Source organism: Scleropages formosus, chromosome 21, assembly GCF_900964775.1.
Source record: "Scleropages formosus chromosome 21, fSclFor1.1, whole genome shotgun sequence".
NCBI lineage: Eukaryota > Metazoa > Chordata > Actinopteri > Osteoglossiformes > Osteoglossidae > Scleropages > Scleropages formosus.
Window position 1 is genome coordinate 5,590,907 of NC_041826.1, and position 24,390 is coordinate 5,615,296.

Below are 24,390 nucleotides of genomic sequence, written 5' to 3' on the forward strand. Positions count from 1 at the left end.
GTCTGCAGCATTTGGGCGTGACGCGGAGGAGGAACCGCAAACCACTGGGACGGGAAGCGAGGTGGACACGGCACAAACCGAAAGGCCCGTGCTGCTCCGCCCACTGGCTGCACCAGGGATTTCAGAGCAAACTCACCCAGTCCACGATGAGGATCTTGCTGACGCTGAGCCTCTGCTGCAGCAGCTTGGCTGCAATCGCCACCGAGTTGAAGTAGCAGAATCCCCTGATGTGCAGAGTGTGAAGAGAAAGAGGAAAAAAGGATTCAGCTGTAGGACAACAAATCTAACACTTGTCTGACAACACCGGATATTCATCGTCGTCACCTCCTGGTGGAGATTTCAGTGTAGCTCACTAGATGTAAAGTGTCATTTATTTAGAGGACGGAACCCTTGTTCCAGCGCCTGCGCAGCGGCACTGACAGAGGACAGGTGGGCTACCCCGCTCCTCTCCTCTGGCCTCCACACTTACATCGGCGTGCTCTCCTCGGCATGGTGTCCTGGGGGCCGCACCACGGCGAAGCCATTCTGCAGACAAGAGAGCGCACCGCCACGTTACCCACAGTGCAACACTGACAGAATGCCACCTTGCCAAGGCTTCCCTGCTCCAGCCACCTGGCCTCTCAGTGTGAGCGGTGTGCATGGTGGACACGGCGGGGTTCGGATGGACAGTCCTCACGTGGTGATCTCTGGGACTGCCCCCCCCCCCGTTTGCTCAGGCGCTGACACCGAGAAGGGACTCCCAGTCTAATGATGCTGATGCAGCTGTTTTCCATTATTTTTCCACCTCGCGTTTGGAGATATTACTTTAAAGGGGGGAGAGGTTTAGCTCAACCTTGTTTTCTCAACCAGCTGGCAGCGCTGCAGCTAAGAATAGGTGCGGAGGATTTCTATTTACAATCTCCACGCTGCTGTCGCCCTGCACTCACGCACGCCTGCCGCTACCTGGGGTGATATTTAGCGGGCTTGTCCACGAAAGCTGCGAGCTCCCTGGGCCTTCTGCAGCTAAGAGGCATCTTCCAGACAAATTGCTGGTCACCGCAGAAAGTCGCAGTCAAAAATACCCCAGACGTTGGCAAACATGTCAGAGCAGCGCCCTGTGTTTATAAAGTGTGTACAGCAATATAAAGGTTCAGCCAGACATTTACGTTCAACAGGAAACTTTTTCACAGTTTTAGAGGGGTTCAAAGCCAACTTGGCTGCAGTCCATGGTAGGGAAGTAAGCACCAAACACAACCCTGAGCTATTATGTTTGCGAACCTGTTGTGTAGGCCCTAAAGAGCGCACTGTAGAGGAATTTCATTTGCAGGCAGTTTCCGCCCTGCTCTGCAGGGGGTTAGCAACGCGGCGCGCCACAGCCTGCTGTGTTCAAATAGGGAGTGCTGCCAGGTACAACCACAGACACAGGAAGGCAGGCGTCGGGACACTCGTGCCTGCGCTCAGCACCTCCCCGCCCTGTCTGCTACGGCAACGCTGCTAGACTGCAGGGTCTCGGGGATGAAGCGACACACAGCAAGGCTCCACTGCAACCAAGGGGGTGAAAAACACAAAAATACTCAGAGGACCCAGGACTGTTAGGGCTCTTTCTGCACTAGTGTGACATGAGGGGGATTCTCTCCCTGGACCAGTGCACTTTATAATCACTCTTTTAGCAGACACCTTTGTCCAAAGCGATATACATCTCAGAGTATTTTGATTGGATTCCACAGCAGATGAAGAGATTTACATGCAAGTATCTGCATAAAGAACTGACAAAAAGTACACAGGTGATTTTGACAGATGGTGTGATGTAAATGTACAGAGCTGCTGCGAGATCAGGAGAGAAGTGTATCCTGAAGAGACAGGTTTTGAGACCCTTCCTGAGAGAGTGGTGGGCATGACGAAGGTCTCACCTTCAGCTCCCCGGACGCCACCTTGAAGACGAGCTCAACGACACAGCCCACAGCTAGGCGGGCTGCTCCTGAGGAGTGCACCTCGTTCCAGATGGTGTCGCTGTCCACCTGCAACACATACGCACAGACACACACGCACAGACACACATACGGTGATTTGGAGAGGACACTACTCTTCCCAGGTGCTAACCTCCACCCCAACACGAAAACAATTCGGTCAACGTGACGAGACTGTGGGCCACAGTCCTGGTGGCAGAGGTGAACTGCAGGCTGTTCTCTGGCTTTGTGACATCCAACAAGCTAAACATGTCATCCACAAAACAGCTGTGTGTGCAGGAGGCGCCGACTCTCTGGGCTTTGCTGTCTGAGTAAGCAGCGCCGGAGAAGTTACAAAGCAGCGTGACGTCTCCCGTGTTGACTCCTTGCAGTGGCTCAGACAAGTGACTCACACAGGCCCCTGCCAGTGCCCACTGGCCATAGATCAAAGGTCAGGGGTTCAGAAGCAAAGTGTCCTTTGACTGGTGCTTGCCGTCTACCTGCACTTGCTGAAGGAGTAGTGGGAAAATAAATACGGTGGTGTGCTGGGGGCTTGCACTTGGTGCCCATTTATTCCCAGTGTTAACACCAAACATTTGACATAGGAGAGGTGGGGAGGGGGGCTGGTGTGTCCTCGGGTTCCAGCAGGCAACTGGTGGCGGGGGCAAGAGGCCAGCCATTCATCAGGCAGCCCGACTGACGGCTCAGCTTCATTATGCGTCCTCACGCTCGCCCTCCGGCCAGAGCGACCACCACCCAGCCAGCGGTGACCACTTTTCTGCATCGCCACGGTGGCGGCTCAGCGTGACAGGTGAGAAAGTCGCCACATGCGAAACTAAACTGGGTGGAGATGGCTGAGCTGCAGGGGTGTTTCATAACAGCTACTTTTCTAGACAGCAGAAATACTGCTGATGTTTTGTTTACTGTGTGTCACAGTGGTTAACCTGGACTACGTGTTACTTTTCCCTCTGAGAGCAGTTCACCAGAAAGACATCTTATTATTACTGGCATTGCGACAATCTTTATTATTTAAATAGTACAGCCTACTGCGCTATTCACAACACCTGAAATTTACTCATTTAGCCACCCTGATGAAGACATTCAGATTTAACTCCTTGCTCCTCTCCTGACACTGGGACCTGTGCCAACAGCTTTCAGGTTACATGACCTTAGCTGCTGTGCGTTCTGCTGTTTCTAAATATCAAACATGGAGCAGAGCGCAGTGCTGGTTGGGGCTTTGGCTATGTGCCTGCGGAGTTGGCTGCAGATTCAAATTCCAAACATCTATAGGTACCCCAATAAAAAGTAAGTTGTGAATAAGAAAATATGAAAAGATGAAAAACAAGTAAATAAACAGCAGCTATTCACTAAAAGCGGTGAAAATTACTTCACAACGCTGCTCATATGTGTGTCAATCCCAGCGCTGTCTCAGTTTTTGTATTTGAAATACACATTTACATTTATTCATTTAACAAATATTTTTCTCCAAAGCAACTTACAATTATTTACCTGTTTATACAACTGGATGATTTTTACTGTACCAATACCTTGCTAAAGGGTACTACTAGATGAGTGGGGTCAAACCTGGGTACACTGAGTGCAAGGTGGCAGCTCTAACTACTACACCATCTGATGGTCCACATGCAGAAGTGTCGCCTGGGAGAACACCACCACAACTGGTGAGACATTTATTGTGAGTGTAGCGAGCTGGTTACGTAGAGCCAGTTCCAGATGACAGGGAATATTAAACTGAGAAATAACCGCGACAGCAGGGAAAGGCCTCTACAAAGGGAATGAAAATGGAGATAGACATTTCTTCTGGGCCGCTGGGAGACGTCCAGCTTGGCGGGTAAGCCAAGGCTCTGCACACAGGTACCCAGACAGCATTAGTCTTCTCTGGCAATTTATGGATTCTTTAATGGCGTCGTGTGCCTGAGGCCAGCGTAAAAACTCCAGCTTTTTCAAGTGCGGCCAAAAGTTGGCTATGTAACGAATTACAAGGCTGCGGCACATTTACTGTACAAAAGGACTTAGAGCGGGAGGAAAAAAAAAAGTGGAGAATGAAAGAGTGCAGAGGGTGACGGAGGTAAATAAGAAGTAGAGAGAGGAGGAGGAGAGCACAAGGGCCACAGCATGTCGGAGTGAAGAAACGCAGCCTCTCGCCGCTCTGGAGGGGTCCTTCTCAGAGCGGAGGCGTGAGCCCACAGCCAGGAAGTCAACAATTTTGCTCTATTTCCATAAAAGAGTCCAGAGCCCCTCTGTGTTCTCACCAGCCTGGCTCCCAGGGAGGCGGGATCGGCCCGCGGGTCACCCCCACCCCCCGACACCACTGCTCTCAGCACACACAAACACACGGAGACCACCGCATTCACACACAGGTCACGGGCGCGCAGATCAACACTGCACATTGTGTTCTTTCTCCCTGCCATACAAACACACCTCATTACTACTGAAACTAGCAGGTGAGAGGAACCCTTCTGGGCTCTGACACTTTGCTGGAAGGACATGATTCTACTCCATTCCACTCAGATATGGACGCACTTTTCTCTGGCAATACACTTCCTTTTTTGCCTTTGGACTGTAAAGAGCAACAGTTTTTTTTGTGGAACAGTCTTCTGTGACTCACTGCGGCCTGTGCAGAAGCCATCAATGGTGCTGACCAAGCCACAATGAAACAATACCTCTGAAAGTCAGTAACATAAGATCAATTCTGAGGTCAAAGGTCACAGCTCCCCAGGTACCGTCCTCTCCCCAATCACCAATTGCTACCACAGCACCCATGGGGGAATGCTCACCAATAATGGATCTCCACAACAGAGAGCCCTCTTATCTCCTGCATTATTCCCAGCTGCCCCAAATGATGATGGGAACGCTGCAGCGGGCACAGTGGTGGGAGTACAGGAGACGTGAAGGGCAAATGCACCCAATGTGGTGCGGCCCTGGCAACAGCATGGTAACACCTCATTCGGCTGCTCCCCGCAGGTCCAAACACACACATCCAATGACACAGACACGCCAAACATGCATGGCAACACACAAACATACACACGCAAATACGGACACAGGCACACATGTGCAGTGTCCCATGCACAGACGCACAGCCTTTGCCCTCTCCCATCCGTGCACACAGATTGTTTATAGAAAACATCTGGACGCAATTACTCGCCCGGCAGAAAGCAAAGCAACACTTTTTGTTGCCGCTGGAAGGCGGGGGGGGGGGACCTAATTTACACATGAGAAGAGGAGACTTACCCCGATTCCGCCACAGGGCAGCCTCACGAACATGGGTGTCACGGAACCTGCAAAGACATGGGGAGACAGGACTTTACCAAACGGTGTGGGAGCGGTGCCAGAGGCGCTCCCCTCCGAACCCCCCACCACTGCAGCGCAAGCCCTCAAACTGCTCTCCTGCTGACACAATCACATGATTCCCGTGTGACCCCCCAGTGTTCAGCTGTCCATAGCACGTCCTTAGTACATACTCCAGGACCTGACTAACACATTCGTGAAAAGATTTTAAAGTTTGTTTTTAACTTGTAAAACCCCTTCGCACTGTATGGGTTCCTCAGCAGCTGAAAACAAGAGAACTCAGCACTGCACTGCCATTTCACTGGAGCACTGGGATTTTTATCTACCTTTATTGTGAAAGAGAAACTGTGTGTGCTCTGTGGCTATCGGGCTCTGATCTGGCGAGGCGTGGGACGCCGGGGCTATCGCTTGGTGCTCACTGGAATGGGGTAATTACTGCCTGAAAGGGCTGCGGGTTGAAGTCATGGAAAAACAGCACACGAGCTCCTTTTTGGTTGCAAGGTGAGGGCCTTCCTTCGCACGCTGGCCAGATGGATGCAAGAGGCAAGAGGCATGTTGAGGAACACGAGCTGGCAGGGAGTGAACACTGAACACCTGTGTGAACAGTGTGGTGTGGTGCCCACAAGTGTTGGCAGTGTTATCACAGGGCCAGTGAGGGAGGCAGGGCACTTAGTGGCAGCTTCTTGCAGTTCTAAGAGTGGCCCAGCATGTAACATTGCCATCTCAGTGCCTGGACTATGTGATTAGCTGCGGGTTTTAGCGTGATCGGTCTGCAGGGAGTATGGATTGCAAGAGAAAACATGCAAACACGTGTATTTCAGGTAAGCTGGCAGCTCTTAAGTAATAAGTGTGTGTGTTTGTTTATGTTTGCCCTACAAAGGATTAGTGTGCTCTCTGGGGGGTACCCTAACAAGGTTAGCCCCAAGAATGGGCTTCAGACCACCATGACCCCAACACTTACCTATGGTTACTGACAGCAAGTTCATAAACGAGTGAGTGGGGGGGGGGGGGGGGGGTGTTACTAAGACAGCAGTGCCGACCTGAAGATCCTAGCTTTTTTTGGAACGTTGTGGAGAAGATGTACAGCAACAGCACCATGAAGGAGAGGGGTCCTCAAGGCATGCGAGGCCCCAACATATACAGTACAGTCGTATTTGGGGGATGGGGTTCACAGCCGGGTCAGTCCTTACTGTCCAGCTTCTGTCGCAGTGGGTTGGTGCCGTACAGCAGGACGTGGGCCTCCGAGTGGACCGTCTGCAGCTCTTCCAGGGTGGCCTTCCTTCCACGGATGGACTGAGGACAGTGACACAGAGAGAGTGGGCTCAGTATGTGGCGTGTCGACCAAGAACAGGCGGATCCGCATTGTAGCAAAATGTGTTTGCGCACATGCGTGTGAGAGAACTGCCCTGAGCCTGGGGACTGTCACGGGACTCAAGGACATTAATGTGCATCACAGTGTGGGAAACAGAGACACAACTGAGGTGTAGGTGAAAGTAGACCACAGTAGACCGTAGCGGGTGAGGGTGGACTGTACTGGATTAGAGTGGACCATAGCAGGTCGCAGCAGACCGTGATGAATGCTGTGCTGGACTGCACTGCTGCATTTCCACTAGTGAAATATCGCCCATAAAAATGTTATTCCTCCCCCTGTAGCAGTTTGGCGCAGCGGCACACACCGGACCCAAGTGGGGCCAAGTCCGAGCAGCAGGGTCCCCCCCCCCAGGATGAGGGCTAGGGGGATGGGGGAGAAAGGCGACACCTGCAGTTTGGCGCACAGCATCTCAGATTTTACAGCAAGGGCAGTAAAGGTTTCCTGAGCAGGGAGATGGCGGCAGGTCAAAGTGACAGGACTCACTGTAAACACAAGCCCCTCCCCCATCCGGGAAGCAGGGAACCAGGGCTGTTGGTGCACTTTAACAGTTCCCACTGAAGACCTATAAACATCCCAAGGAGCTCTGGTATGAGCTAAGCAGCCCCTATTTCTCCACCTCCATCTACTGAACTCCTCCTATCAAACCCATCCAGCTTATTTGAACACCCCCATTAAAATAGACCCCCCTCCAATCACCACACAATGTCCAACGCATCGTACAGGGACAGGAAGGCAAACAGGGACTTGTTTGTTGGGGAAAACACACTGGGAAAATAAATGGAAACAGTGTGTGAGGCTGATGTCATAGAGAAAAGATTAAATCGTGGAAGGAGTGTTTAACGGGGTTCAGTCAACAGATTGGGCCCAATTTTTGACAATGAAAGGAGAAAGGAATTTTAGGGAACAGGTGCACACTGTGATAAGGCCCAGATCTGCTTCACCATGGACCTTTAACGCCATTATCTGACCAAAATCCTCGTCTACAAGCTTTTTGTGACAAGTGCACATTTCCTGCAGCTTTTGAAAAAGGAGCATGTTATCTTAGGCAAACTTGGTTGTTTACAGTTTCAATAACTGTGGCCACAAGCAGTTTTTTTTTTTTTTTTTTGGATTAACAGCGCCCTCTGCTGTAAGTCGCTTAGGAGAAAAGTGTCAGGTATTCATGTCAATGTTCCAAACCTTCAGAAATGTGGAGAATCATCTCTCTGCAGACTGAAACAGACTTTGCCATAATCAACGTGGCTCTTTTTGTAACACATTACCTCACATTTGCTGCGCAAGCCTGTCTCCTGCAGTCGGGACCAGATGCTCTGGATGCGGCCAGCGTGCTCTGGGTGCGTGTTGGTGTTACCACACATGCACTGGTGCTTCTGCATCAATGTGTCGTACACAAGTCCTGCGGGAAACAGACACGTGTGCGCACAAAACACACACAAATGAGAAGAAAGTTTCACAACTGTTTGATGAATGGCACACACAGCTAGTCAGCCTCCACAGGAAGCGGTCTGCCAGTCAGTCTCCATGCAGTGAGCCCACTGTCCCTCCTGGGCAGTCCTCCCGCTCTCACACACACCGCCCTTCCAAGGACTCATCAGTATGCTCCCCGCATCGAGTCCGTGGGCAATAGAGAAAAACGCAGTCAAGGACAATTGATTAGGTCTCCGAGAAAGAACACATTAATCACAGAGGCAGAGGGCAACCATGAAGTGTTCCTTGGTCTGAAGGGGAGGGGGACGGGGACACGCAGGAACAGCTTATACTCCCACTATTACTGACTGCCTGCAGTGGGATCTGCATGACATGTAGAAACACACAACATGCTACTGAGAGAGAGAACATGAGCGCACCAAAGCAGGGCAGCGCCAGGAGTGGCCAACATGACTTTGTCACAGTGAATTCCACATGCACAAAGTTTAAAACAAGAGACAGCTCTGACGTCAATTGAGAGCCCCATTCTGGAAAAGACAGTGCTACAAGTCTGCATCGTGGGGCTGTGAGCAGGGAGTCTTGGCAATGAGTCACTGCAAAGGCACTCCTCTTTCAAAAGCCTCTGTGAGAAACATGACTCATGTAGAGCACAGGAAGAGGCGGAGGAGAAAGGCACGGTGTGTCGGGGTGGCACTGACCTGTTGTGAAGCGGGGCTTGCTTGTCGGCTCCTGCACCGCCATGGGAAAGGAGGCGGAGGCTGGGGAGGACTGGGCTCGGGAGAGGGGCCGGTGTGCTGCGAAGCTCACTGACAGCCCCGCCGCCTCCATGGATGCTTGGTAGTTCCTCAGCTGGTGGATGCGCTGCTGCTCCAGAAGCAGGGCCTGCTGCTCCGGCCGAAATGAGGAACTCGCATGAGTGACACGACCTTCTCCACACCCACCCCTGCACAGCAACCTTCACAACCACACCGAAAAGCAGAGCCTAGCTTTTTCAATACACTTAAGAGGATGAAAGCATGACAGTGTATTCTGGGAAAAAGACAACGTGTCACCACATATGGTCAAGAGGGGGCGCTAATGGCACACCATGGACACCTCAACTGCACTTGAGTGTGGGATAAAGATGATGGACTCAAGGATGCAACTTGGGATGGGGCTCTAATTCAGCAGAATGGACAAAACACAGTATGGTGCACCAACCCTCAGTCAGTACAATACACCGCATCATAGCTCCTAACCACACTGCACTAACAGGCATTCTGCTGCTCAACAAGGAAAGGAAACACAATGCGGTCAGGACAGTGGTGAGTGACTGGCTCAATATTTGGAGCGCTTATTCAAACAGAGACCTCCAGCCCCTTCCACACGCCCCATTATGTGACATGTCTGGGTATGGCACCCACAGGGTCTTATTTCCATTTAATAACACTTGATATACCTTAGAAAGTCCCTAAAAATATACTTGGGAGGATGCCATTGATAAAGTGTGTTTTTGTAGGGAAGTAGCTGTTTGAATGTTGTTGATTTGGGATTTGGCAATCCTGCAAGTCACTACATATCCTTGAATTTTTTTTTTTTTTTTTTTTTTTAAAAACAGGATCGCTTATATAAATATCAGACAAGGTGCCCTGGAGGCAGAGACTGGCTTTTTGGGGGTAGGGCTGGTTGGGGCAGTGACAGAATGGACATGCATCGCACTCCTGTACTGGACCTCGTTGCAAAGGGGTATTGGGATTGGTGCCTGCTGTCCTCTCCTGAAACTAAATCAGGTGTAAATGTAGCTCGAAGGCAGATGGGGGTGCCATGCCAAACACCAACAGAGAGGTGAACGCCATCCTACTAACATCAAACAGGTGCTACAACTTTCTGGAAGCCTGCACATCTCCTCTCTGTCAAACACACCCCCAAATACAGTTTTTTGTAATCCATATGGACTCATCCCCAGCTATTCAGTCTCAATATTCAGTATTTTCATTAATCTGGTATCATTATTTGGTCCAGATTCTCATGCATTCAGTCTGCCAAGCCCAGACCCACAAGTGGTTCAATAAACTGAGACTGAACTGGAAAACTGCACCAAATGGCTATCTAAGAGAGACTGTGAGAACCACTGCATTGTGGGAACTGTGTACCCACGCTCTCAGCTGCGTTCTGGCTCTCTACTGCCTTGTTTGCATACTCACACATTTGCACCCTCTGTGTCTGCTTTAATTTTCTAATTATTCATTTATTTAAATGTGAGACAGCATTTATCTTCCTCACTGCAGCAAGCTTACTTTATGAAATAATTTAATACATATACATGACCCTTTATGATATTTCCATAAATATCTCACTGTTACTGTTAGCCTGTAAGAGCTAAAACCTTAAAAAAGCAACTATAAAATAAATCTTTACTTTCAGCATTTATTTATAATTCAGAACAGAAGGAAAAAAGTAGTTAAACATAAAATAAATGGAACAAAAATGATTTTGCCTTCTATTCTGTACCATTCTCACATGTAGAATGATGAGGAAACTTTTTATATACACACCTACATTTGCCACTACAGCCATGTGCAATTTAAAAACTTTGAAAACACACATTTGGCGATTCAGAAAAAGGACAGAACTGAACTGGAAAAATTAATTGTTATTCATTAATGTCTTACAGAACTTTTTGCTTATGATATTAGGTATCATGTAGGGTGATTATGGGATGAACTTTGGATGGGCCTTGGACAAAGTGGAATTTTCCCCCATTAGAAATAAGTAATTCTATTATGTGGGTTTTCGAATGAGGACTGATTAGCAAGGAATAAGTGTACAAAATTAATGTGTTACTTCATTTAGCAGGTGATTTTCTCCAAAGTGACTTCCAATGAACTGTATGTAGTGTGACCAGCTCAAACCTTATTCACCAAGGTGACTTACACTGCTAAATACACTACTTACATTGGTTCACTCATTCATACCCCTAACCTTATGGCTGAACAGCGTGTCTTTGGAAGGAAACCACAGCACCCGGAGGAAACCCACAGGCACGGGAAGAACATACAAACTCCACACAGACTGATAAGGGATTGAACCCACGTCCTCACGCACCACCCAGGTGCTGTGAGACAGCAGCGCTACTCACTGTGTCACTGTACATCCCATTTTAACAATTATGTGCCAATTTAAAAAACTTGAGTTAAAGATTTCAAAACTAGTTATTAGTAAGTCAAATTTCGCTGAATTTTTAACATTTTTTAAACACATACAGCAGGAAGATCACATAGTAACATGAATATATAATAATTAGGACTAATATGAAAAGAAGCCATTTATGCTCACCTGTCTGAAGAGGAGCTCCTGCTCCACCTGCCTTTCCCTTTGCAACACCTGCTCCTCCTCTGAGTCTTCCAGGGGCTCCTGCTTAATGGTGACCCCCCGTGGCATCGCCTCTGACTCAGACAGGGCCTGGTGCTCACGCAGCTCTTCCTCTGTCTCCTCCGGGTGGCTCTCGTGCTGTCGGCCAGGCTCGCTAGGCTTGGCCATCATCTGGGGATAGGGTGTTAGAGATGGGTGGATGCACAAGATGGGCAGTACGTACAGGGGCACATTTAGAACAGGTGACACGTAAGACAGGGCAGTGGGGACAGGAGATGAAAGAGGATGGTGGGGACACAGGAAGTTTAGAGTAGGATGGGGAAATGAGGACGGGGGGAAGGGCAGGGCAGAAAGCTCAGGGACGAGAGGATGTTGAGATGAAAACGGTTGCAATAAAGTACACTATTCGGTGAGTGTTCATAGGGCTGTGCAGCCTGTAATGTGGAAAGACAAACAGGACACGGGCGGCAACAGAAAGCCCAAACTTATAAAAGCGGTAAACGTGCTTCAGGAGTGGAGAATGCCTGTACAGGAGCATGCTGGCTAACAGGACAGCCTTGCGAAGGCTGGTGCAAATTGCACAGGCTGGGACACACTGTGCTGTTCCACCACGATAAGGCTGCCTTAAAACTGTTGCAGGAGACGTGGCTTCATCGGCACGAGCACATGGCTGGGGGGCACAGTGACTCAACGTGAACCCAGCGCTACTATAAGATCCCACATTTCCCAATGCCGTCAATGACTAATCCTAGCAGCTGAACCCTTGCGTAATCACTGGTTCACCATGGACACCGTTTTTAAAAATACAATTAAAACACACTGCCAAGTATAACTAACCAACAGATTATTTTGTGGAAAAAAAAAGGAGCCAGACGTGCTGTTCCTTCCCCTTTGCAGCAAGTGAGCACCTCACCTTCGCCGAAGCGTGGCGAGAACAGGAAAGTAGAGCACCTCTGTTGACCAATCAAAGAGCTCATTAAGGAAGAGACACTGGAGAGGAGAGGAAGATAAGGATGTAGAACGTGGAAGAAGAGAAACAGCACACCGGGGTGGCCTCCCAAATTCCACGGCACTCTGCTCGGGGTACGTCCCAGTGCTGTCGCCGTGGTGGTGACAGCCGCGCACCACATCAAACACGTGCGCCTGAGCGGGCGCCAGTGCTGGCAGCTGCATGGGCCTGTGGCTGGCCGCCAGGGGAACATCATTGACGTCAGAGCGCTCGGCAGTTGCCTCATCCCTGTCCTCTTCTCCAAACAGCCCTTTCTTTTTTCACTCCCCCCATCCACTGCTTCCCACTTCCAACTCTGGCGTTCTCACATTTAAAGGGGAAACTGGGTTTCAGCCTTCGTGACTAGCGATTTAAGAGGCTTTACATGTTAAGTGTGTTTGGGCATAAACAAAACAAAAGGATTATGGAAAAAGGCAAAACAAACAGTCAGATGAAGAGAGCGATGGTGCTTCTCGGCCAGCGGGGGGGAGGTTCCCAGCCACTTCCAGTTAGCACCTGCCCGACCCTGAACAAACCACTCACGTTTGCCCATGTCTGGGCTCCCGCTTAGATCGGTTGCTCAGTGTTTAAAAACAACACACCACAGAGGAGCACAATCCTCTTCAGGCCCCTTCTGTGTGCATAACTGGTTCTACTACTGTGACCACTTCTAATCTCTTAGGAGGTCATTTTATTCAAGCTGAGGAGTAACAGATGATTTCATTAATCTCTTATGTTCCCACCTGTCTTATGACTGTCTGCTGTGCATGGAAAAACAGCGAGCCAAGAACAGGCTGACTTCCTTTAAGACCACATATGGAAGCTGCATCTTCTCTGTTGCCATGGAGACAGAGGACCCACCTTGCTGATGTGCAGCTGCTGCTGCTGGAACTGTTGCTTGTGCTTCTCCAGGAACTGCTGGTGCTGCTGCTGGACAACCAGCTGCTGCAGGGCCTGTGCGCTCTGGGGCAAGGGGGCCGACTGTGTGCGGCCCAGTGGCCGGTGCTGCCTCAGCTTATGGATGGAGGGCGACTGTAGGGGGAGAGCCCCCAGGCCTGGAAAGCAACAAAGGGCCAACAGGTCACGTCACTGTGTGGGCTGAGATGTCGTACGGTAAGAGTGGGGAGGCCAGCTGACTGAATCGCATGGCTTCCTCTGGCCAGCGCACAACCTTCTATCGAATTCGACCACAAATCAAATACTAGCAAGGCTGCTTTCAGGTTATCGACTCGACCACATGTTGCGCGGTGCTCAATTGCTGCACGGCGCCGCAAAGCGTCATTCTCAAATGATTAATGGATGCGTGAAGGGGGGTGGTTGCAGAGACGTGTATCGACCCTTGCCTGCCTCTGTCATTGCAGCATGGTGCCTCCCACACAGAAGCACAGAGGCAAACAACTAATTTTTTTTTTTTTTTTTAAACTTACAAGTGGCCAACAAGAATCAGTCTCTTAAAATTTCAACACATTTATTGTTTTTATAATCTTCCGATGGGGGCGGAGTGAGCCGTCATCAGTCTGACATGCCGGAGGAGACCTGCAACACAGTAGGCCTGTTCATTAACGTGCGTGTATGGGTAGAAAAGGTATATGCATACCTGTGACCAGGGGATTCTGCGCAGCTGACTGCTCCAGAAGGACCATGTGCTGCAGGAGGGGGTTGTGTGCTGCAGCTCCTTCTCGCTCCAGTGCTGAGGCGCTGAGGTATGAGGGCAAGTGGGACCCTGGGATGAAGGGAGTGGTCAGGGGCAGCCCTTGCTGGAGACTGGGCATTGCCAATCGGTCACCGTCTTGCTGGCCAGATGCCACCTGCACCAGAAAGGGAAGAATGCAGGAAGGTGGGTCACATGGGCTCCTCAATAGATATACGAGTGCTAAATCACAAATCAGGGGCATAAACATGCTTCATCAATCTACTGTCAGCAATGCCCCCAATATGCTCTTTCTAAAAGGCCACTGGTCCTAAAAGGAAACGTGAAGAGCTCCCACTGTACAGACAGACCTGCTCCCTACAGACTCTTCTACTTACATTTATCTGACACACTTTTCTCCAAAGCAACTTACAATTTTAAGCTGTCTACAACTATTTATCCACCATTCTCAAGGTAAGCACCTGCTCAAGGGTACTACAGCAGGAGGTGAGATCTGACCTTGTGACATACGGGTTCAAAGGCAACTGCTCTAACCACTACACTATCAGTTGCCCCAGCTGCTTAACAAGCAAATGTGTACAAATGGCCCAGGAGAGATATGAGAGGAAAAAAAAAAAAACAGAGGGAGACAGAAGAGAAGGGAGAGAAATAGAAAGAGGGACAGGGAGAGAGACTTACACTGGAGGGTCCGGTGGCAGGCAGGCCCAGAGTGATGTTGGGCAGGGAGGGTGATGTGTACAGAGACAGCTGGCTTGCAGGGCCTTCCCGGCTGGCCAGCCGCTGGACCAGGGATGGCTGGAACAGAGCGACACACACGACAAGGTTGCAGAGATAGATAAACTGAGATCTAAACAAACAGGGCTGTCTGGCTGTCCCCCGTCCCTAAAGGCGAGTCCACATTGTAGCTTGTGGGGTTCTGGGGCACATCGATACTCTGTGCACAAAGTCCTTGCTCTCACACATTTCCTGCGGCTATACGGTGGAGGGTATGACAACATGAACACAGCTGAGAAAAAATTTAATGAAACCTGCAGGAGATTAAGGTGGTCCATATTTATCTGAGGAGGGCCTCCTAACTACACTTGAACAAAACATCTGATCTTGAACTATGGTCAACATACAACAGGTGAGGTTTTTCTGGTTCTGAGCATGTTTGTAGAGAATTTTGTTTATGGGGGTGGGTCAGGGCTCACCTCGGCTGTGCTGCCGGAGATGGAGCTGGCGATTCCGTTCTCGTTGGTAATGTTGCTGGAGCTGTTGTTTGGAGAGCTTGGTCCGGAACCAGGAGCGCTGCTACATGCAGACTCTGCAAAGCAGATGTTCAGGAACCCCTCCCGTGAGACTACAGATACAACCAGAATAACACACTGAGCTAAAACTGACTAGGGCATAAACATATATGCACACACCCTAAAATTCACTTGAACTGTCAAGTCAAAATCATGAAAAATACATTATAATAACTACAATGTCAAAACAGAATACACTAAAGCCTTGGTTTATTGAGGAGCCTTTCCTTATATGTGCCGTGACTTCTGCATATCTCATGGATCTCGTAGGAACCTTGTGACTTTTGAATGATTGATCATAATAAGCGGTAAAACAGTTTTAAATAAAGTTAAAAAAAAATATTATATAGTGCACAAAATTCTACTGAAAGGCACCATCATCACAATATACCTTGCATGCAGTACCTACAATGTAATGTTGAATGTGAATAATAGCCTTAAGAACAGGTGCGAGAGTTAGTAGATCTGAATGATAATTATTGTTAAACAACACTTTGAAAAGCTACTATTCAAAGGGTTTCATGATAAAGTTGCAAAGATACATGGGTTTCAACTCTAAAGTTGTTATGAATATCAGCATTTACAATTTAAAGTCACCAGTCCACCTGAAACACACCTGTAGACTGTGGGAGGAAACCTGGACAGTTGAAGGAAACCCACATGAACAAACTCCACACAGACTAAACTGGATTCAAACCCATAGCTCAAGAATTGTGAGGCACCAGAGCTACCCTATGTACAAATACGCACCCCAAGAACAACTAATTAAGCAAATAAAGAAAATAATAGTAAGGTAAAAGATGATCGGGAAAGCAGAACAACAGAGAATGCAAATGTATTATGCCTAAGAGACTATGAACTGTGGACATCAAGCCTGGATTTAAAGGTGAGTCCAGAGTAGTTGACACTGGACTTGGTTTTAAATGAGATTTGCGTTAAGTTTCAATGTTAAAAATGGTTAAAAATAAGATAAACCCCTTGTGGCTAACAAATGTACCCCTTTTCACCATTTAAATTAATGATAATGAAGAGTCGCTTTCTGAGAATTCCCTTTATGGCTTAATACCTTATGGTGACAAAAAGAACAGTGCCAAAAGGGGGCAAAAGTGCATTCTGTGAATTTACCAGCCATGTCCAGTGAGCGCTTCTTGGCAGTGTTGACTGGAACATCCTTCCGACGGAGCAGTGGACTGCTGCGCCGCTCAGTCACCTTCTGTTTTAGTCGGGACCGCAGCTTCAGATTCGGTTCGGAGGCTGGCAGGGGACAGACAAACAGTCAGATTCGGGGATAGGACAAGAGTGCCATCAATCACACAAGTTAGATAGAGGATCATGGAACTCAAAGACACGATGATGTATCAAACAAAAGGGAAGCAGGACAGGAAAAAAAAAAATTCATAGGAGGATACCAGAGGCTGGTGGAAGGAAGAACTGTCAAACATGCTTCTTTGAGACTTGTCAGAGAGGAAAGCAAAACATGACAGGCAGGAGAAGAGAAAGAGCTGCATCAACTTGTAATTTTCAGACAGGACTGGCACAGCTGTCAGGATGAGAAGAGTTATGCAGATGCCTCTCATGTCAGCCATCTGGGCTCACTATCTGGGGAACTGAGTTTCACAATCAAAGGCTGGGGACACCATGTTTCCCCGTGTAGGTCACCCCAGGTTGCAGAGAGAGGTTGCAGGAATGGAGGGTTTCCCCCGTCTGGCTCCTTATCCAATCAGAAGATCCGATCAAACTCAGGCACAGCCCCTAGTGCCCCCCTCTACCCAAACGGCTTTTGGAGATTTCTTTTCATACAGACGGTCCCTTTCATCCGTTCCCATCGGCAAGTCTGAAAGCAGCACATCTTTCCAGACATCTCAGCGAAATGAGACTGCCACCTGCTGGTGGAGCTGTCCATTTCATAAACAGTTTTCCTATATCTAGTGTGTGTGTGTGTGTGTGTGTGTGTGTGTGTGTGTGTGTGTACACGTGTACCTGACCACAGGAAAAACCAGTGAAGACCAAGCAAAATAACCATGGTCAGGGGGAGGCTCCCATGGTGAAGATGAGCAAAAAGAGGTTGATTGTGGGGTTCATTAGCGCTTGTTTGGCCTGGGGCCCAATGGTTAACAACCATCCTGGAAGCACATCTACTGTTCAGAAAGTAACAGAGAACACCCATGAGCCTCCACTCCACCATGAGGGAACTTTGAGGGGGGTACTTTCTTTTATGCTAAAAGGGCTGCAGAGTGTGTGTTAATGCACTGACAGGCAGCGTGAGGACCTTCAGTCATTCCGGAAAACGGATCTCAGTGCCCCTGTGCTGTATAATGCATGAGTGAAATGTAAAATGGAGGAGCAGAGCCCCTTAGTGATCATAAACAGGTTTCAAGGCTCTACTCTTTAATGTTCACTGCTCTCCTTCCAAAGCAGACAAAGATTAGAGTGAAACTTGTTCACCAAGGAGCTGCACATTTAAAGTTTCAGATGCAGTTAATATTCAGCTCTGGAAATACAAAAATAGGATAGAAGTATAATTTACAGTACATCGTTTATATGGGTGGAAAGACTTTAAATGCTGACCAAAAAAATGCATTCGATACCAAGGTCACAGTGTATGAAAGCACATACTTAAGACATAAAATTTCACCTTGTGCTATCCATCAGCCAAAACATACAGTATTTGCATGAATAAAGCTATGGTGAACCATTCTTAAGAATATCCTGAAGAGCGGCGCACACAGATCCCTGCATACACTGGGTAACAACGGCAATAGCCATCCATAGACCTTTCGGGAGACCTTATTTTGATCCCCCCCAACACTGGCTTACACAGTTGTAGCAGCAGAGTGGTGCCAAGGACACAGGCCCCAGTGCTATTGAAAAGCCCCCGTGGGGCCCACACCATGGAGGAGACATGGCTTTATATGCCCCTTTGAACATTTTACAAACGACTTTCCATCCCCCACTCATGGGCATCATGGTAAAAACCAGGGTTTCTCGTGGGCTCCTCCCTGTTACAGACACCTCCAGGAGGAATAATCCTGACTGACATTATTAACTTTCGGTGTTAGCGATGAGACATTTCCTTACAGTGCTGCCCTTTTCAAATCGAGCCAGAACTGAAAGCTGTGTCTTTCGGTTGCAGAAAACCTAACTGTTTGTGTTGATCCGAATTCCAGTCACTTTGCAATTACCCAAAAGTGTGACTGCCATCACATTCCCATCATAATGCATATGTCGTGAGTCTGGTCTGCTGGCAGGGTGTGCTGCTTTGCAAAATGCTAGGGAACAATTCCATTTTTTCCTTTACAGCGGGCAGCGAATCACAAACAGTGCTTACGTGATTCGGTTCACACTTGTAGTCAATACTCTGAACGAAAAACTGAATCCTTACTACCCAATCACAGTCAGCTCGCCAGACACTTAAAGTCGGGCACAATTTACTGAAGTGCAAACCACCAGGAGAGAATGGGTTTGTAGGGCAACTGTAGTTTATGATGCCCCATTGTTTTAATCTGTGCTCCCCTTCCAGTCGGTGTTTGTGGCAAGCGATACCCATGCCACCGCCTACAGTGTGAAACGCCGCATGCAAAATATGCACATCCGTAGGGGTGTGAATTATAGGAGTGTTGTCCTGGTGAGGGTGGCAACACAACACAGAGGCATAAGACGAGGGTTGGCACGGACATTAAAAGAGTACTTAGTTATACTGCAGTATTCTTACATAAAAGAAAAATATGCAACCACAGAATACAATGAGACAAAATGATAGATAACATGGGAACAGCAGAGTAATATAAGTAGAATTAAAAAGCATTTAAATAACAAAAGACAAAGAAAGTTTAAGCAATTACTGAAACGATAATGAAAGGAAAATTAACTAATGGTAATGTCACAATGAGCAATAAAAAGACCTTTCACAGGCATACTAAAAGGTAGTAATTCATAAGGAAGCAAGAGATGGTGTTGGTTTGATGTGCTGTTTGGGATGTGAATGGGGAAGCACATAAACCCAACATCCACTCAAGTGCCCTGCTCAGGGTGCTCACCCAGTTCCAGCCTCCAGCAAGACCGATCGTGACAAAGGGCATTGCACCAGGGCTCAGAGCAAAAATGACCACGCTCTATTTCGGGAAACCACATTTTAAAAAATAACAAAGCAATAAACAAACATACAAGCCACTGACGGTCACACCGACCACTGGCGGATTTCCACCGCGCATCCTTGGGGACATCAAGTGCGGAGACGTCATGCGCACGCCCTTTTGTTTTGTTGAACTCTCGGCAGGGTGGAGCAGAAACGGGAAATGACCAGAGAAATATTTACACGCTGCCTGCCAAGCGCTGAGCGATAATCCTCAGAAAATCTCAACAGAATCCACAGAGATGCAAGAAACTTAAACAAAAGAGTCGCTCTGTTGTGAAATAATTTTTTAGTGTTTCACAATATTCCCATGGATAAATACGAAGCCTTCAGAATGTTCTTGTGCATTAATACTAGAACAAGTCGTGTTTTTTTTTTTAGGGTTTTTTTGCAATTTAAATAGATACTCTCATCCAAAATTCCAAAAGTTGGTGCATGGGGCACCTTTTTACGGTGGACAAAACAAAATAATAGCAAAATTGAGCAAATCTGGATTATACACTAATACATAACAACCGTAACAGCGCAGCCTTTAGACACTCGTGCTAATGTAAGAAGTGTGTGGCTGCATCAGAGTCCACGCTAGACTCGTTTCATGTCATTAACTAACCCTCTCCTCACTGTCGTGTGAACCGTCTCTCACTTAATGCACCTGGAGGACAATCAAGGTGGTTATGAGTGGAGCAGCGGCCATGTCTGGGTGCACTGCGATGAGAGACACTGGCTACAACCTGGGAGCATTGATCTAACATATACCAAGTGATACCTGCGCTAATCCAAATGAGCTTACACACACATTTCCTGCATGAATATGGAGCAATAAAACGACCCCATTTGGGAAGGAAGAGGAGCAGTGACCTGCGCAGCCTGGTGATGGAGATGCGAGGGCCACGTGGAGTTGGAGCTGTGCTATCTGGGACGGTGTCTGTTGTGTGACGACAACTCGAGCACAAAGACCGCTGTGTTATGCCCTCGTTTCTGTGGCTGTGCCCCCTCCTCCACCAAGCCTGCCCCCAGTGGGTCAAGTTGCTCTCTCGAGGCCATGGGAAATACAAAACAAAGAACCCAAAAGAACCGGGGAGCAAGGCGCTTTGACGGGGCAGGCCGATATCCAATGCGGGGAGCTGGGTAGCATACGCACGTCAAGCTGGCTCACATGCTTAATGAATGGAGCTGAATGCTGACAGCAGGTCGCCCTCATTAACCGGGCCGCAGCGTGTCTGATCCACTCGCGCTGGAAAGGTGGAGGCCCCCATCCTTGGCCCCATAACAAGCTATGGTCATTAAAGAATGCGAAACACACTTGTGGCAAGATGAGTCATTGTGCAACGCTTTGGGAGCTGTAAAAGCATGTCAATCGGTGAACCATGCTTAAGATAACACACCAAGCGTGGCATGATGTCGCTCAGCTGCTAGCAAAGGGCACAGCGAGGGCCACGGATGGCGCCAAATACTCACACGCAGCCAGGGACCCCAAAGCGTGAACCCCAGCCCTCCTGTCAGGCAAAGAGCTGTTCCACATATCATCACTGCTCTTCCTGATGACAGAAGCGTTATTATTCCATGTGCTGCTGTCTATGAGAGCCATTTATCTAACTGAGAATGACGCACGGCATGCTGGTGGAGCGTTCTGGACCTTCTTTTCTGACCCAGGACACAAAAGAGGCATAAGGAAGCCCCATTCATCCTCTGCTGGTGTGAACCAGCAGTGAGTTGCTCAGACAGGCCCTGAAATGAATAACAGCCATCATTTACATAAGTAAATTCCACAAACACGTCATCACTTCGGGGAGACGACGAACAGAAAAGATGATCGCCCGGAAATAATTGAATGGATTCTTTTATGAATGTCCGATTGTTTCCATCCACATCCTCCTTGGCCTCTGATGATGTCTGTTGTGGATATGTTTTACGCACACCACAGGATGGCACGGTGCTGAGGGCTCCTTCCCAGAATGCACCTCACAGATGGAGGCAGCACTCCTGAGGAGTGCTCAGGCAGTAGGAACCTGCGGTCGCTCTAGCACAGCTGGCTGGCCGTGCTGCAGGGTAAATTATTGCACCGTGCAAAGAGTGGCTCACAGCAGCACAACTGTCTCCATACAAACGCGCAGCCAAAGCTTTCCTTTGTTTGCCACCTACAGTGCCACACAGTTGCCAGCTAAAAATAAAGGTGACATCACTGAAGTGTTCCAGTTAAACTCAGTGGCGATGGACTGATATATCTGATCAGCAACACATTCCTACTTACAACTCCAGGTACATGGCAGAGGCTTTATCGCTGTATGCAAATGCAGACCAAGCCGTGACAGGAGTGTTCAATTTTTTTTTAAAAAAGAACAATTATGGACACTAGGCCAGGTATTCTCACCTGGTATTGGAGATGGCAGACTAAACAGAGAGCACCAGGCCTGCCCAGTGTCGCTTCACATGCCCTGCTGGCAGGGGTAGCAATGCCCTCTGGTGTATATCACACACATCTCTCCTTCCCATAATCAAAAGTACAGTCCTGCTGTGTGAGGATACTTTACCAACATGTCTGCCTTTGCATTCCTCCCTCAGGGAGAAGAAACAACAAAATGGAGAGCTGCAACAGTGATACTCTCCTGGGTGCGCAAATCCACAAGACAATGTTACTTCGGCCACTGGAGAGAACTGCCAAGGTTCTGCCCGATTTGGGGGGAGAGGTGGATTTTGGGTTCCTCGCACCCAAGCTGTGGGCTGGCCGAGGGAGATAGCAGTTAAAGCTCCCAACCTCCTTGATGTGATGGTGGGTGGGGGTTCAGGAGAGACTGCAAGGCTGCAATATTTCCTAATCCGAACTCTGTCAGGACGGGAGACGGTCCTTTCATGTTGCTAAGGGTCCATGGAGTCCACCTGGAACCGACAGGGTGCTCCAGGACAGCAGGGAAATGGCACCGCTGGCTCCTTGCCGACAAGCTCCCAAAGAAAACCAACGCGAAGGCCTGCTACACGCACACCTGTCTTTTTATTCTCTAGAATAGTTCAGCTGGAAAAGAAAGAAATGTCCATGTTTAATTAGAAACATCAAGTGGGGGGAGGTGGGGCAGGGGTTGCCATTTTCATCGAAAAATGCTGGTATAAGATGCAATACAACGATAAAGAGTTTATATTAGACAAAAGTATAATTTTTGAAGCAACAGGTCATTTACCGGACTCCAGGCAGGCCAGGACATCATTCTCAAAATTCCTGATCAACTGCCAAGCACACAAGGGCACGATGGGCCATTCTCTCCCATTTCGACAAGCTCCAAGGCATTAAGTCCACACTTGCTCATGTCAGTACCCAACCTGTTCTGCTCTCTGTTCGGGGTGAGATTAATTGGGCTCGGCCCTCCCTCCTGACAGCGCCTGCCACCAGCTGATGCTCCCTGAGACTAACGCACTGCGAGGCTCTTTCCCGGAGGCAGGCGGGATGGCGGTGACAGCTCTATGACAGGCGCCGTTATGAACAACTGTGCACCTCTGCTATGGAGACGGGCCGGACATCAGCTGCTCACAAGCATAGAAAGGCAGAGACAAAGAGCTGTCCACTCTGGCCTATTTATCTGTCAGTTAAACACCCACACTTACAGGTTTCTCTCTCTCACACACACACACACACACACACACACACACACACACACACACACACACACACACACACACACACACACAGTCACTGCAGCGGTAAAAAGACACAGAGGTGACTTTGAAGAACTTGCAGAGCAAAATATTAATATGTCATTATTGTTGTGCTTTAGGCAATTTGCTTACAATGAGTTACATTAAATTTAACTTATTTGGCTTAACCAACAGTGTGAAAATCTGGCAATGAGGGGCATTGGTGTAGGTAGCGTTTCCTTGAGACATTGATGGCAAAACAGAACAAAGAGCAACAGTTGTCCATCATGGCTCTGCTGGTGAACTCGTGGAAATGCTTTCTAATGCTTACAGGTCCTCAGAGCGTCGCAATCAACGGCTGACTCTGACTCTGCACATCGCAGGGTCCTCCGATAACGGGATGACTGTGGATAGGAAGACTGGGACAAAAGACCAAAATGTAAAACCCATACCTGTCTTACGGAGGGGGAAGTCATCCTTCGGGTCATACATCCCCAGGACAGGGTGATTGTATGTGGCTGACATCCCTGTCTGTGGTGGGGAGCTCTGGTCCAAGGAGCTGTGCTGGGTTTTCCTACATGGGGAGACAGGTTGAAAGTGGACCTGACCCATACTTGCAAGGTACAAAAGCTGCGGGCAACATTGTGTGTTTACATGGTCATGGCGAGAGCCCTGAAGCAGCGCCCGGGAAAATTACAGCATCTGTTGAGCAGAAGGCACACCACAGTACATAGAATCACAGGAAGTCCTTCGATAATGACACACGGTACAAATCCTACATTATCAAATCACATCGTATTTACACCTATACATTTTGCAGATGCTTTTCTCCAAGCGATATACAAGAACTAGTGAACTGCATTTAGTGGATGCCTTTCTCCAAGGTCACTTACAGTGCACTAAAATCCTTACAATCATTCACACATCTATACAGCAGAGGGATAACACACACTCATTCACTCATACACAGTCTGGTGGCAATTTCGAGTCACCACTTCACCTGAAACACATCTATGAACTGTGGAAGAAAACCAGAGCATCAGAAGAAAACCCACACAGGCAGAGCAGGGATCAAATCTTCGTTCAAATGCACAATCTAACTAGATGCACACTAACATATTAATATTCTTCATTTTCACTATCTGCTGTGCCACTGTACAGTCCCAGCACACAATTCATCTGTTTACCATGGAAACCCATGCTGTCAGCCTCGTAAGTGTGCCGTTCAACAGGTGTGCATTCAAAGGGACCTTTTAGAAAGGTCCAGTCAGACTGGAGTGGGATCAGTGACAACAGCAACAATGGAAAGGTCTGCAATTCC

The 24,390-nt window shown here is 48.5% G+C and overlaps 1 protein-coding gene across 8 annotated transcripts in view; it reads right to left on the minus strand.

Moving 5' to 3' along the window:
• Positions 1 to 24,390, minus strand: part of LOC108924279 (histone deacetylase 4-like) — a 125,549-nt gene that overhangs the window by 20,150 nt on the left and 81,009 nt on the right. For 6 of the 8 annotated variants that reach the window (XM_029247530.1, XM_029247527.1, XM_029247528.1 and 3 more), the window contains 14 exons: positions 23,522 to 23,643; positions 16,439 to 16,567; positions 15,218 to 15,366; positions 14,703 to 14,819; positions 13,971 to 14,181; positions 13,235 to 13,428; positions 11,350 to 11,556; positions 8,733 to 8,919; positions 7,869 to 8,002; positions 6,425 to 6,527; positions 5,178 to 5,224; positions 1,890 to 1,997; positions 470 to 525; positions 137 to 224 (listed from right to left, as the gene is read on the minus strand). In XM_029247530.1, coding sequence (XP_029103363.1) covers positions 137 to 224; positions 470 to 525; positions 1,890 to 1,997; positions 5,178 to 5,224; positions 6,425 to 6,527; positions 7,869 to 8,002; positions 8,733 to 8,919; positions 11,350 to 11,556; positions 13,235 to 13,428; positions 13,971 to 14,181; positions 14,703 to 14,819; positions 15,218 to 15,366; positions 16,439 to 16,567; positions 23,522 to 23,643 — 1,852 coding nt within the window. The remainder of the gene's footprint in view (positions 1 to 136; positions 225 to 469; positions 526 to 1,889; positions 1,998 to 5,177; positions 5,225 to 6,424; positions 6,528 to 7,868; positions 8,003 to 8,732; positions 8,920 to 11,349; positions 11,557 to 13,234; positions 13,429 to 13,970; positions 14,182 to 14,702; positions 14,820 to 15,217; positions 15,367 to 16,438; positions 16,568 to 23,521; positions 23,644 to 24,390) is intronic. The other 2 variants (XM_029247532.1, XM_029247531.1) reach the window with 1 other exon arrangement.